This window comes from Photinus pyralis, unplaced genomic scaffold, assembly GCF_008802855.1.
Source record: "Photinus pyralis isolate 1611_PpyrPB1 unplaced genomic scaffold, Ppyr1.3 Ppyr1.4_LG1, whole genome shotgun sequence".
Taxonomy (NCBI): domain Eukaryota; kingdom Metazoa; phylum Arthropoda; class Insecta; order Coleoptera; family Lampyridae; genus Photinus; species Photinus pyralis.
Window position 1 is genome coordinate 8,250,738 of NW_022170249.1, and position 15,146 is coordinate 8,265,883.

The 15,146-nt window shown below is 36.6% G+C and overlaps 2 protein-coding genes across 7 annotated transcripts; both read right to left on the bottom strand.

The window, feature by feature from the left end:
• Positions 1–1,585: 1,585 nt before the first annotated feature.
• LOC116159377 (transmembrane protein 68-like) lies at positions 1,586–2,957 on the bottom strand. The gene is made up of 6 exons (XM_031472345.1): positions 2,822–2,957; positions 2,549–2,770; positions 2,332–2,499; positions 2,092–2,282; positions 1,831–2,034; positions 1,586–1,784 (listed from the first exon to the last, which is right to left on the bottom strand). Coding segments are annotated over exons 1-6 (924 nt in total). The 5' UTR covers positions 2,823–2,957; the 3' UTR covers positions 1,586–1,646.
• A 6,501-nt stretch (positions 2,958–9,458) lies between these two features.
• Positions 9,459–11,470, bottom strand: LOC116159162 (transmembrane protein 68-like). 6 transcript variants are annotated; one of them, XM_031472097.1, is made up of 6 exons: positions 11,285–11,470; positions 10,435–10,737; positions 10,217–10,384; positions 9,941–10,131; positions 9,681–9,884; positions 9,459–9,637 (listed from the first exon to the last, which is right to left on the bottom strand). In XM_031472097.1, the coding sequence occupies exons 2-6, from the start codon at positions 10,664–10,666 to the stop codon at positions 9,506–9,508; spliced, it is 927 nt and encodes a 308-aa protein (XP_031327957.1). In that variant the 5' UTR covers positions 10,667–10,737; positions 11,285–11,470; the 3' UTR covers positions 9,459–9,505. The 6 variants fall into 6 exon arrangements, with proteins under 6 accessions (XP_031327957.1, XP_031327956.1, XP_031327960.1 ...); XM_031472096.1 differs by lacking the exon at positions 11,285–11,470 and adding an exon at positions 11,103–11,258; XM_031472100.1 differs by lacking the exon at positions 11,285–11,470 and adding an exon at positions 10,973–11,256 and having other exon boundaries at positions 9,941–10,104.
• Positions 11,471–15,146: the final 3,676 nt, after the last annotated feature.

Genomic DNA, 15,146 nt, shown 5'->3' on the forward strand with positions numbered 1-15,146 from the left:
CCACCGATCGAGGAGGAAGTAATTACTAGATCAATGGTAGAAAACGTTTCTGAGCGAGTCGGGATATAAGTAACAGAGATGTCATTCAGCAGTATCAATTTTCGACTATCTGACATATCACTCACCATGCGCTCGCGAGGGTTAAGTTTAACGGACCCCCATAATGGATTAAGTGCATTAAAATCGCCCGCTAAAATAAAAAGTCTGAGAAGCTGGTGGAAAACGTTTCGCAGATCACCAATATGAACCTCGCCATAATGAAGATATACAGGGTGGCACAACGAAAACGAAACAGACTGAATAGCTCGCAGGAAAATAGTTTTTGGAAAAACGCAAAAACGTCGATTTTGGTTGTAAGAGAGACATCTTTTATTTCAAAATTTACACCCCTGCTATCAACCCCCTAAGCAGGGTTGCCACTCCTTCAATAATTTTAAATTGAAAGTTGGATCGAGTGAAATCATTGGAAAGGGCTCTTAATTTCCTACACGCGTATGGTTTATTTTTCAAATTTGAACGAGTCGTTTGTAGGATACAGGGTGTCTCGTCCTCTTTATAGAGTCCTTTCTTTCATCATCAGAGGTGGAATCCAGTTGATCGTTTCCGCTTTTTGATGCGTTAGTTGAAACAGTCAGGTATCTGTCTAGCTCTAGATGGAACGATGACATCCCCAATGGATTTCCATTGATTTAAATCCATATTTGATGACTTATAGCCATTCATAACGTGCCCCGTTCTCTTATTTCCTTCAGCTCCCCAAAAATGTCTTCGTTCTTTATTTCAGAAATATTTCTTATGTATTGCATCCAAAATTTCTTGAAACTTATCTCGTTAAATTACATTTTCCTGCTACAGCATCTCCTTAAAACCTACATTTTCCAAAGCCTTCTCGAAAACTTTCTCGAATTTATTCAGAATTCTCTCTTATTTTCTCAGTTCTCACAACTTATTAATTCATCCACAATTTCCTTTAATTTTTATAGTTGGTATGGCAGGATGTCTACAGCGATATTCATTTAGAAGTAGACACAGAGATTTGTGCGTATTGCTTTCCCTGTGTCTACTTTTAAATGACAAAAACTCTTCTGAAGGGCGCCTGATTTTATGTAACCAAAATAGCTTCTTAAAATAAATGAGGATCTGCCTGTCAACTAATTAATTGGAATATTATTGCTTTGGCTTCCGTATTTTTATTTTCGTTCGTGTGCGATGTATTTAAATGAACAAAAAGTTTAAAAGTTCCTAGATATCGACATTTCCTTAAAATTTCCCAACATTTCATGTTTATTTAAGTGGAATTCTCTTCTATATCGTTAAAATTTCCATATAATCTTCTAGAACTCAAAATTGACTCTTATCATAGAGTAAATATGCTCTTATCCATTAGATCTCGTATTAAGGATAGATAGGTTAAAAAAATTCCTTCCTTGCCCGAAGTTCTCCTTCTTCTTAAGGTTACGAACTTTTACCATAATTTCAGCAAAACTGATTGCATTGATACCTTACTATTTTAACAGCTCAATAATTCTAATGCTATCATTGATTTTAAAGAAGTTGTAACCAAACCGATAGGTGGCAGCCTACCTCACTTTGAAAACTATAATTTATTAACTAAATCAATTACACTTAAAATTACATTACATCCCTTATTTTTGTTTTCTAAGTGTATGTTGGTTTAGTTTATGACGTTCCTTAAGTGAGGAAATTCTATCGATTAACGCATGTAAAATACTTCCAGGTAATCGCTGATTCTCGCTGATTAGGTGATTAATGGCGTCAGCCACCTAAACATTCACAAACGTGATTTAAGTTACTCACTGAATCACCCACCTTGACTTGTAATTCTTCCGGTGTTAACTCGGGGTCGTAAGCTATCGGTTTACCAACGTGGGTAATCATTTTGACAGGGAACGCTCCATAGACTGGTGCAACCGGTAATTTGGTCCAAGTGTATAGCTTCAAAAATAAGCGTTGTGCAAAGCTTACCGACCGAAATGCTTCTCGTACGTTTTCAGTGAAGATTGGTATAATTGGCTTTGAAGAGAAATTTGCGGGTGAGTATTGGAAGTATTTTGGATTGCTAGGACTTACAACTTTGGCGTCGATTGCCACTTTAGCGAATCCTATGCGGTTTTTCCACATTAAGTTGTAATTGTGACTAAATTGGGATTCGTAGACACCTCCAGGCGATAATGCCAGAATATTCCCGTCTTTGAGAAGATTGATGCATGTTTGTTTCGTGCCCGTGGTTGCCTTCAAGCACTCCATCAGAATTGGAAAGCCTTCAACGGTTTTGAGCTAATGGAATTTTCCAAGATGAGGTTGCGTTACCTGGCAGTTTAAACATAAAACGATCTGCAACAGCATTCAATATCCTATTCTTGTGAAAATAAACGTGTGTATAGAAGTAGTACATATCTGTTGGCACTGCCCCGTGATAAAATATAAACAATGAGGGCCCACTATCAGGTACATTATGCAATCCACGAACTTCGTACCCTAAAAAAATAATAACAGTTACGCCACGCTTACCAGTAGCTGTACCAACCATGCCAAATTTTCCCATGAAGATACCATAATCCAGAAATCATGGTTCGAGCAGCGCTGTCCCATCCGCCTTTGCTCTTATTCAATTTTCGCAAGATTAGGCAATATATCTTGCAAAAATATGCAAGTAATGCACATATGTACAAAAGTATTAGGATAGTTACAGGGAGAAGAAACGGCCATAGCACCCATATGAACAGCCCTGTAGTACTTGCGTATTCCACTGTAACATAAATTAATTACAACCTTCAATTAACGTTGTTTACAAACTTACTATTTAAGACGACTAATCACAATCAATTAATTTCAATAGTAAACGTTCCGCACTACCGACCGAACTTTTAATAAATCGATTTGGCTAAAAAAAATCCTATTATGATTCCGCTTTTTCTAACAACAAATGATAATTGGGAAATTAAACCTGTTTCCAGAATAACATTCGGTAGTACGTTATTAACGCAGGTATGCAATTAGGTTTATCACGTCAGTAATTTGTTGTCGTTAACTTTTAATGTTGAAAGTCTTCTTTAATTTTAATCTGTTTGAAGGATGGAAGGAAAATATGGAGAAGATTGCAATGAGATTTTGATTTTATTTTTCATTGTAGTCACTTGGAAACTGAATTATGAAAACACGAATCATGTTAAATTTTTCCTTGTTCTCTTCAAGAATACAATTTTTATTTTCGGCTAGCTCCTTACTGTAAAATTATCTCGTTCGTTATTGATTGGGTATTACGTTCTGTTTATTTTTAGAGTAGAAACATTGATTCAAGAATACATAATCAGGTACTGACCATTGCTGTAAAATACCGTCTTGTACCACGTTTTGTTGAAGTTAGTTACCCAAAATTCAGTGTGGTATTATAATAAATCAAAAAGTTGATTTAAACACACGCTTTTATTTATCTGAATGCTAGTATCTAAAACTTGTGCAATGACACTGACCCCTCTCTAAGATCTTCAATTGGTTCTCTGTGATCCCAGCAAGGTATGCCTCTGATAATTTAGTTCCAACTCCAACCTGATTCGCCAGAGCAACACTGCAAAATCACTTCAGCGAATAAAAATAGGAAGATCATGATTCATTCCTCATAAGCTTCTTTGAGTTTTGGTTCCACTAAAGTTTTTCAATTAGTCGAAAGTCACGAATCGGATTCAGTTTCTTCCGCCATGCGATTATTGGATTGAGCTTCTGAATTGGACGCATGTGCATATCGCTGTCAACAAATCGGTTCAATCATAACTCTTTTGTAATAAAAATTCACCATATAATTAACCCAATGAACGATAAGAATTTGATTATCAAAATTAATGTGGTCTCGCATTCTGTAATGTTGGGGTGGATTAACACCCAAAGAAACGATAATTGTAGGAAATGGAGAAAGTCATTTCGGGGATTTAAAAACATAATTTAAGACGAAAATAAAGCCCATTCTCCTTCATTAGCCGTGGATGGACTAAACTGAACTAAAAGCTGGAAGGATTCCGAAGTTTCTGAACATCCTGGACTGTCTTGATCTTTGAGAGTGTTGTGCGCGTTCTGATCTGAATGCGCAGAAGCGTAGCTTGTGCCAGATTGTCTTTGCAAGCTTCAAAAGCTAGGTCCAAGTCCGGTGTCCAATTCACAGGTTGATTTCCTCAAACTTTAGATAATGCAGCACGAAGAGGACCTTGATACTGTGCCGCATATTGTAAAAATCGTCGATAAAAATTTATCATGCTCAGAAATAACTACGTAGGGCTTTCGCATCAGACGGTCGAGGGAAATTTCTGAGGGCATTAACTCGGTCTGTTCAAACAAGCCAAAAGGTGGGCTTATAGCAGTTTTTTGAATATCTTCCGCGTTGACAGGAATCTGTGTACATCAAAATGGACGATGCAGAATACGCAAAGACGTGAATGTGCCTTACTGGATATCTGTCCAGAACTGTTCTGGTGTTAAGAGCCCGGTAATCGCCACAATGTCTTCAACCATCTGGTTTTTAGGGACAATGTGCAGTGGAGAAGACCAGAGTCCACTGGAGCGACGGATCGTATTTTTTCAGAAAGACTGCACCGGTGCAGATAAGTGGTACTAAATTCATTTGTAAACTAAGAGAGAATCGTACTGTTAAAACAATTTTTCATGCCAACTTTAGTATTGCATTTGGGATTATTTGTCGAATTTCTGTTTATACTGCTGATCCAAAAGTACATTTAAGGTCTATGATCAGAACTGCCCTCATTATTTTACGCGAGTACTAATTTGTCATATGTATACATAAATAAGTATTAGGTACGCAATGCTATGACTGTCGTCCTACCAACTTATGTAGGTACACATCTAATTACAGAATAAAACCATGCTAAATTGAAATTTTGTGGCCTTGAATAATATTTACAGATTGAAGGAAAAACCAATTAGTATAAGACAACGTAACATAATGATTAGACAAAAATCATATACTTTCTTTTAAAAAATTAAATATATCCTGCTCGTTCCATAAACGATTGAATTTTCCGACTATAACGTTTCCGGGCATTCATTGATACATACTAACAAATCGATGGAATCGAGGGTGGAGGAGACTCGCCCGTTCTGAGGTCAAGTGTACATCTTAGGGGATGACATCTTCCGTATAAATTATCAATTTCCTTGGGGAATTATCGTGAACAAAAATTTTGTAAATATCGTGTAAAGAATGATCGCACTGTCCTAGAAGCTTCTGCATATATTAGTATTCCCAGAAAACACTGCAATAACTGGTTTTCTTTTGGCATAATTTCAAAAAAATGGGCTCACATGATTCCATTTTGGGGTTGAGAAAGTAGTGCATTTTTGAGAAGATTTGTGTATAGAATAAGCTTAGCACCAAACAAAATTTAACAAGTTCAGGAAGAAAAGAATTCAGCGTCATTTTTACTGTAATGTAGGTACATATTTAATTCTGGGATTCCGTTTATTGCTGTGGCAAACTGGCAATCCTTATTTATTTAGGATTGTAATTTGATCTAAAGATTTACGTATTCTAAATATTAATACAATGGGGAAATTGCAAAAATTGAATTATGAACTAGTTCAAAAATAAACTCCCCCAGTTAAGTATTAGAACAATGTTTTGATGTATCTAATTTACATTATGGGATTAATTCAGGCTTTCCTTACTTTTAAGAAATATGTAGGTAGTGGATTGAGTATCATAAATTGAAATCTAAATCCACGGAACCTTTAAAATACCAATTTTACTTCCTCCGAATACAAAATAAATGCTAAGTAGTAGAAGGTCCTTGAATGATGAAGCCTGCTCTGTGGCCGAGATACTGAACGAGAGAGAGGTGGAGCGGCAGCGAGTTTGTGGTTATATGCACTGAACAGGAGGAGAAAACCAGGAAGGAGGAATGCTGACATTCAAGAAACTCGAGGCCGTTATTACGGAAGAAGACGAGGAAAATGAAGATGCAGATGAGAAAATAAGCGGCACAGCACCTGGAGGGACCACCGAAAGGAAAAGTAAAAGGTCAGGTAAAAAATTTTATTTCATACTATCTAGTAATCGCCGCTTTCCCAGACTGATTTGAGTCTGGTAAATAGTTATTTACGTTATAAGTCCGGTAGGTTACTTGTAACAGTACGAGTTAGACATTATGGGCGAGGCGACGTCAGGAGCCGAGTCAAGAATGTCTTAAACGAGTACTGTTACAAGTACTACCGGACGTATATCGTAACGTATTTTATTTCATACTGTAAGTCTATTTTGTATCATTATTTCATTTCAAAGATTACAAAATTTCATTATATTGTAAAAATTGCATTACCTTGTTTCTGTGGCAACGGCCGTTGCTATAGTTTCTAGTTTGTTGACATTGAATTTTTTTCACTGACAATTCAACTCATGTATAAAAAATCACATAAGCCGCAGTGTAATTGTCACTTTGACAGCGGCAAAAGTTACCTGCAACTTTTCCAGCGACAAATGCACTAGTGGTTTTTTCACTTATTCATTTTGGAACAATTATCGCATTATCCTTTCCCATATGATTAGCTTGACGTCTGTCAATAATTGACTAGTTTGGTGAATTTCTTGTTCGTTAAATTGTCCTGCCGAATTACACTCGAGGTTTGTATTTAAACCGAGTAAATTTGGGTTGTTGCAATTCAAATATGTTTCCATTTAGCAATTGAACTCGAAAAACTGTCAACCTAAAAATGCTCCACCTTCGGTGTCGCATTTTTATTAGTTGACAGTTTTTCTCGTCTAATTGCTAGGCAACAGATTTTCATTACCTTAACAACCCAAATTTACTCGGTAAAATTCAAACCTCTTGTGCAATTATAAGTGAAAAATAGACGCTATAAACGTTGTGGGATGTTCCACTGTTCCCGATACACTCCTGTCGAAATCTCATGAAGCAACCGAAAAGTTAGTTCCTAAGAAGTCGGCCGCAAGGTATGAAAAAGAGTACTAAGTGTTTTGCCAATTGAGGAACGAACATGGGGCGAAACAAGTATAGAGGAAAACGTCATGTTGGCATACTGTTTGGATGCAGTAAGTTTTTGAATTGAGATTTTTTGCCTGGGTTTCGGTGTTAAAGCGTCATGGGGCATGGAAAAACTCATCGACGGCAGAAAAATACATCGAAGACTCGGTAGAAGGAAAAGTTAAGATTGCCCGTATGATACAACTGATGCAAGGCGGCGAAAATTTCATTGAAGTTCTACAGCAGAAGGAATCAAACATTACTAACTCGACATCCAGTAATAACCCAGGCGTTAGTGTTGAGGGCAATAGGTACAAATTGTTTGATGTTTGAAATAAAGAATTACAGCCAAATTTATGTTGGGGTTTTTAATTAATTGTGTGTAGATGTCAAATTTGATGTATACAAATAACAATCCGGTAAGTGTTGCTTAGCGACACTTACCGGCTCTGATGCTGTAATAGCTCACCTACCGGACTCAAAATGATAGTGTAATCGAACATCTACCGGACAGTATGAAATAATCGTATTTTACCAGACTGAAAATTTTTACCAGACTGGAAATTTTGCCTAGCAACCGCAACTGACATCCATCTAAACGTGATATTTGATTGATTGATTGATATTGATATTTGTCAAACTACTGTCAGATCAAACAAATCAAGTGATCGACTTTTGCTTTTATTTTAATGTGTACCTACAACAATCTAATCAAAATGGTATTTTAATAGAAATAGAGCAGTATGAAATAAAATGTTTTACATTATTTGTATGTCAAATCAGTTTACGTTACTCGTTTCGAAATTCCTGCCCCAGCTACGCTTCGGCAGTAAACATCTCACTCGTTAACGTAAACCTTGATTTACCATACTCATATGTAAATAACTATCCGTGAAAAACAACGGGATAGACAGTTAAGCTATTTTCCCCAAAGGGAGACGCCGGCGTACCAAGTACCAAGCAGAGGGCAGGACATACGCAGAACTACTAAAACGCGCGAAAGAGGCATTAGAAGGGGCGCCATTGCAGGCAGTTAAAGTCATCCGGAAAACCAAAAACGGGCATTTGAGGATAACACTGAACGAGGATAAGACCGACATGAGACAAGAGACATGATACGTAGGGAAATGGTGGAGGCCAACCGTCCGTTATGGGGACGGTGGTAAGTGAGAGGTCGTCCACCTCAGCTCATAAATATAGATCAGCTCATGCAGGACAAAAACGTGGAGGAGGCGGTGCTTGGAGTTCTGAAGAGGGCTACGACAAGGTCGACATTAAACCCATGAAGGCGGCGAAAGGACACAGAAGAACAGCGACGATCTATGCGGATAAAACGACAGCGCCAAAACTAGACACGTTCCCCCTGCACACTGAACAAAAGGGCGGAAATAACAACATTCAGGAAGTGCTGGGAGAGATACAGAAGAGGAAGCGGGGCACCTCAGGGATAAGTGCCAAAATGAAAAAAGATGTTACGTATGTGACACAAACGACCACTCTTCTTGGACGATGTCGTGCCTCAAATTCAAGAATGCCATAAGACAAGCGGAGCAGGAAAGGTCCCCCTTCTACCTAAAGTAGGGTTCAGAGGACATCTAGCTCATATAAAATAACCGAGGCGCATGGCGCAGTGGTTGCGCTCACCGATGCTATTCGGTAGGTCGCGGGTTCGAATCCCGCTGCCGACTGCTCTGTCTAGGGTTTTGTCAGGGGGTTTTCCTCATCAGACATACGTAGCTTCGCATAATGCTAGCATTATGTTGAAATCTACGAGGCGAATGCTGGAGCAGTACTCTCCCTCTCAGCACCCTAACTCCGTTCCTTCCGTTCCCATCCCTAACTTTAGCCATCCTTACAATCCCGTTCTCTGGCTGAAGAGGGCTAGGAAGCCCTGAGCAGCCCGCCTTCGGTATCCCTGTAGTCGGGGGTGCCGGAGGAATGAAACACGTTGGCCTTTTTCCTTTTTTCATATACAATAAAAGCGTTGAGTTTAAATCCAATGTCGCTCAATTCTTATATACTTCAAAATCATCGTAGAGAAAGTAATTTCTCTTATGTTAAGTTAATAAGTTTCAAGTGGTAACATGTATAAGAGCAAGTGCAATAAGGCGTTAGTGATATTTGCTTCACCGATGATGACGGTTTTGCTACCGAAACGCATCCATTAATAAGAGTCCCTACGAACTATTCATTTTTTGTGTTTTACCCTTAGTAAATAGCTGCAGATAACACAAGAGGTACCTATACGAAAATGTTCATTAATAACGAGCAAAAAAATTAGCGAAACTATTAATGAAAATATGAGGGACTGACAACGTTGTTTCATTAAGAAAAAAATGTTTAAAATGAATGTTTATTTGTATTGTAGTAGAAAAATATTTACAATTGTCACCCCTAACACACTTCCTAATAAAATAGCTCGGGTAAAAGTATCCAAAAAGTAAGAATACAAAATTTACCAATAGTATATTAAGATTGCACCACTTTTTATCTTTTAATCATGATTCCTTACTGACTATATGATCTTTGTGTTCGACTCTAAATGCGGGAATTCTGTCCATCACAGCTCGCAAAATGCTCGGAGGTCTTCGCTGATGTTTTGCTATTAATTCTTCAATAGCGTTTGCCACCTAAAAAATGCAATGATACCAAAGGCATAAATTCGCCGATTACCTTTGTTTTTAGCTGCTCTGGAGATAATTCCGGGTCGTACGGTATTGGCTTTCCAATATGAGTAATTAATTTTACCGGAAAGCCACCATAAATCGGGGTAAATGGAAATTTAGTTGCGTTGTAGATCTTTTCAAACAATGATTTTCCCGTACTTAATGTCCTATACGCTTCACGCAGATTTTCCGTGAATACAGGAATTATTGGCTTTAAAAGAATTGCCATATACTTTAACTGCCCATATTGTTATGTGGGCCACTTACCACTTTGGCATCAATGGCAACCTTCGCGAAACCCACTCGATTTTTCCAGAGTAAATTGTACCGATGGCTAAATTGGGATTCGTAAACACCTCCGGGGGATATGGCCAACAAATTTCCGTCTTTGAGAGTTTTTGTGCAAGTTTCCTGTGATCCCGGTATTACACCTATGGATTCCAATAAAATCTTCAAACCTAAAGTTATTTTATAGGCATACAGTATTGGTAGCAAATACAAAGGTGAGTCCAATGTTGGAAAAGATACATTGGATAAACAGACCTGGTACCTTAAAAAGGAAGTAATCCGCAACCGCCTGTAGCACCCTGTCTTTGTGAAAGAAAAGGTGCGCTATTAAATAGTAGATGTCTACAGGTAATGCTCCGTGATAAAAAATGATTAAAGCAGGTCCAGAATCGGGTATGTTTTCCAAGCCTTGCACTTCATAGCCTAAAACATTATCAGTTGTGGTGCAAAAAATTAAATTTGAGTATACAAACCATTCCATATCCACCCATGTAGGTACCATGTGAACCTATGCGCTCTGGATGCAACATTTGAAGTAGTATGGAGATCATATGGGTTTTGCAATATTTTGCAGTATATCACGTAACCAGTTAGAATCAACACACTTTGGTATACCAAAACAGCTATCATAAATGGAAGAAGGCTCACCACAAATATTGGCAAACACATGAACATGATGAGACATTGGCAGTTTACATATCCCATGATGTTTCTTGAAACGGGTACCTCCTCGCGTATTTTGGTAAGAAGAAATCTTGGTATTTAATGCTTTTCCACTAAAAATAAAGAGTATTCAGTGCTATGGCCGCTATGGGTTTGTACAATGAAATGCCTTTATATAAGTACATATTCGTAGAAATTATAGCATAATTATATGCAAATTAGTGCAGTGGTAAGGCCTAAGCTAACCTTCAACTGGATAATTGTGTGGATAACCATGGTTTCATAAACATACTGTACGATTTCACACGAACTTTGAATAGAATAATTTTCATAGGTACATATACTTACTACCTTTCTCTCCCACACACATGACTTTCTGATATTTTTAGAGTGGCACTTCAATTTTTATGCAATTCTTTGAGACAAATGCACCTCAGCTAGCCACCTCAAAATATTTAGACGATGTCCAAAACCATACCTTGTTTTATTTTTTGTTTCGTTTGACATCACATTGTATGCACATAATTATTTATAATCGCTATTGGAGATATAATCATTGAATTTATAGTTATAAATTCAATGATATAATTATGAGCAATCCACACGCGCATACACCAACAAACATTACCTTTATTACTGCAAATGGCCTTCGGCACTGACCTGAATTATTTATAGGTAAACTTTCCTCGCTAGATTCCATACAAATGCGTTTTAATACTGCATTAATTTGAATAAGTAGGTATATGAAGTTGCAGTCACTTCGCAACCTTGGTCACCTTTTCTTCGCACATTTACGCTAAAAATAAACCGAGTTTGCGAACCTCGGCCAAGAAGTGCGATTGTTGGTTTGGGATATTATGCGATTTTGTTTGTAAAGTGGCAAAATTGTTAAGCAATCACCTCAGCGCTATCTCCCGCGCTTGGATGTGATTGGTTCGAAAATTTGCGATTTACGGTTGGATGAACTTTAATAAAATTGAAGAAAAACAAAGAAATCCCAAAGAACTGGTTGACACCAAGTATGGATGGGCAAATTGCATAATCCGTAACGGCATCATGACAATTTTTTCTCCAGAAAAACGGGTTCTCAGTCAATGAAAAAATCACTACTTATATTAAACATTTTCAAGGCATTATTACTACACCAGCCTTGTAGAGATACGTGTTGTAGAGATGTATAGGTACAAAGTAAGTACCTAGGTAGGTACACCTGAAGGAGATCAATTTTAATTTAAGAAAGGAAGATAGGACTCGTCATGGATCCTATTCCAAAATCTGGGAGTCGGCAACTGGAAATTAATGGAAATGTTAAAACTGCGATTCGACGAAAGATTCATGCATTTTATTTTGCTAATGAAATTCCAAAAATTGCAAAAATTTCCGTAGAACTCGTTTTAAGTAATATGCCTACCAATTGCATGAATTAATGGAACGTTAATGGAAAGCCCGGAAGTAGAAGAAGTATCTTCGAAAAATGAAACAGAGAAGAGAAAAGACCCGCAAAATGTAGGGTATTAACTACTAGTTAATCTGTGGTATTACTTAGATGAGACGGGATAAATGAAGGCCATTCTGTTTCGAAGGGATGGCAAGATGAAATTGAAATTCATACCTTAAATCAGATCATTAGGTACCTACATATTATACCTATTACATATTAAATAGTAATGTATAATATACCTATAGGTAAAAGTCGGACTAATTTATAGTTTTGTAGTAGTACAATTTACCCAAAATCGTTATGAAACTTTCATTTTCATGCACACTTTGTCAGGAAAGTTTCGTTTCCATGACAGAGGCACTAACACTTTATTACCTGACAACTTTTCCTGTCCCCTATATCACATTTATACCAGACTCCTGTCAAAAAAGTTCTAAGTAAGTAGGTAGGTATATAAAAATTGAAATGCTATATTCAAAATGCGATTTTTGGAAAAATGTAATACAAAACTCGTCAGTAAAATGACACTACTTAACTCGGGAATTACCGCAAAGGGCCCTCGTACTTCGTTTTCTGCCTTTATGTAAGTAAATACTTAACGATTTCCCAAAATCATGTTTTTTTAATATAAAATTTCAAATCATATAAACCTTGTTATAGGTACCTACCTAGTAATAAAGCAAATAATAACGTGTCAATAATTTATAATTATTTCATAACGATTTCTGGAAATAGTATACTATATACCGCGGGAGTTTTTTTTTATTGACAATTTATTTGGAGGTACATCAACCTTTGTTTTTAGCACCTTAAAACTAGATTATTATTTTAATTATTTACAGTTTATTAATTAGGTTTGTCGCTTTAAGGTACTGGACTGTGGCAGTAAGCGTAGCGGAGTCATTCGAATTTAGGGCTTCCTGGACTCTGGAGGTTGTTGGACACTCCAACAATGGCGGCCCGACCGCACTACCTATTCATTTTAACAAGCCGTAAGAATTGTATTAAACAACTTTCGACCTTAAAACTGCGGTTTTCCCTTACATTTAAGCAGAGCTGGGCAGAATACTTTCAAAAAGTATTTTGAATACTAAATAGTAAATACTTTACACAAATCAAAGGTATTTGAATACTAAATACTTTTACGTCCCAGCACAAGCGAATACTAGATACAGATACATTGAAAAGTATTCAAATACTTAAAAAAATAAGTATTCAAATACTTTAGAATGTATTCGAATACTTTCAAAAGTATTCTAATACTACCAAAGGTATTCGAATACTATAAAAAGTATTCGAATACAGTAAAAAGTAATCAAATACTTGTCACTCAAATACATTAAAAATTTAAAATAGTATACTAGATAAAAGTCTTAATACTACTCAAAAAATCAAGTTATACTTTGTATGGGGTTAGCTTTTTTTATATTTCTATTGTTATATACAAATTTAAGGGGAGTAAAAGCGTATTATTATTATTATATTATTATACCTATAGGAGGTACCTACCAGGACCTTTCTTATACCAGTTATAGCCTTAAGAATACGTGTACCAGTTTTCAAAGCGATCGTACGTCGCGCACATGATACGTACGCCTTTCTGAAATTAATCCTAGCGATTTTGGAACAGATCCATTTTTGACCATCCGTTTGTCCGTGTGCATGATAACTTGTTTAGAAACGTGCGATCGCTTTGAAAATTGGTACACAAGGTCTTAAGGATATAAGAAGGTCCCTAGTGTTTTTAAGTTACGTAGACTATCGAGTTCGGTATTCAGATGTATCGGATTTTTATATTTGATTTTGTGACAATGGAAACTTTCCCTAAACATTTCTAAATTGTTCTCAAATATTTGAATAACTTAAAAGTACTGCCTTTTTTTGAGGCCGGAAAAAAAAATTGTCTGAGATCGAGATCGATCGAGAGTCCATACTTGTTTTGGATTCTACGCACCAAAATTAATAAGATAAAGTGTTTTCCCGAGAAATTTTGGTGTAGTCGATTTTTGGTAAAAAAGGAAGGTTATACACTGCCTTTTTTTGAGCCCCGAAAAATAAATTGTCTCAGATCGACCTGAAAAAAAAATTTTCTTATAGAATGTGGCCTGTAGAATCCATAATTTCAAACAGTTCCAAGATTGGGCTACTAGTTAAAAAGTTACAGCCCTTTGAATTTTCTTTCGAAATTGGTTTCTAGTCTATAACTTTTGATTGAGAAGTCTGATCGAAAAAGTACGAATTGTTTTGGATTCTACGCACAAAAATTAATAACAAAAAGTGTTTTCACGAGAAATTTTGGTGCAGTCGATTTTTGGCAGACAGCAATACACCATTATAAACATATATAAACGACAAAAGTGTAAAATGGTAGTTCATGAAAAACAGTTTTTTACCATAACCTTTTTCTTAAGCAGCACAGAAAAAATTCCTTCCTTGGTGCAAGTCTCGAGACCATAACCAACCAAATATCGAAAACAATAGAACAATAGCTCTTTTAAGGTAAAGATCTAGTAGCGATCGGACGGATGGACAAAGTGACCACAATAGCGCATTTGTTCTTAATTTTTGTGGAAATTCGCTAAAAAGAGACCAAATGCGCCTTGTTTTAAAGTTATAGGGATACCTACTGGTGTATCGCCTGTTGCTGTCAAAGTAATTTTTTTAACAAAACGGCGAACAGCAGCGGAGCTATGACATCCAGTTTAAGCGGCCTTTCGGGAGATCTTCCAGCTTCTTTTCCACGTCTGATTATCACCTTTAAATGCTCAAGAAACTATATGTAATTCTCTCATACATGCATATATTTTTTTCAGCTCCAATTTATTGATAGCCTCAATCTCGTTGTACTTATTTGATAAGAATGATGCATATTATATAAGACTATTGTACTATATTTTGCACAAATACCGCCAAAAATGGAGTATTTTACCTTTGTGTCTTCACTTTTGGAGTGTGGTGTAATATATATTCGGCGCAATGATTTTTGGCACTGAAGAACGCCCATTTTGTTTTCCTTCATAAGAGAAACCTACCATAAAAATTTGGAACAAATTGCTCCTCAAATAAGAAAGTTGTCTTTTG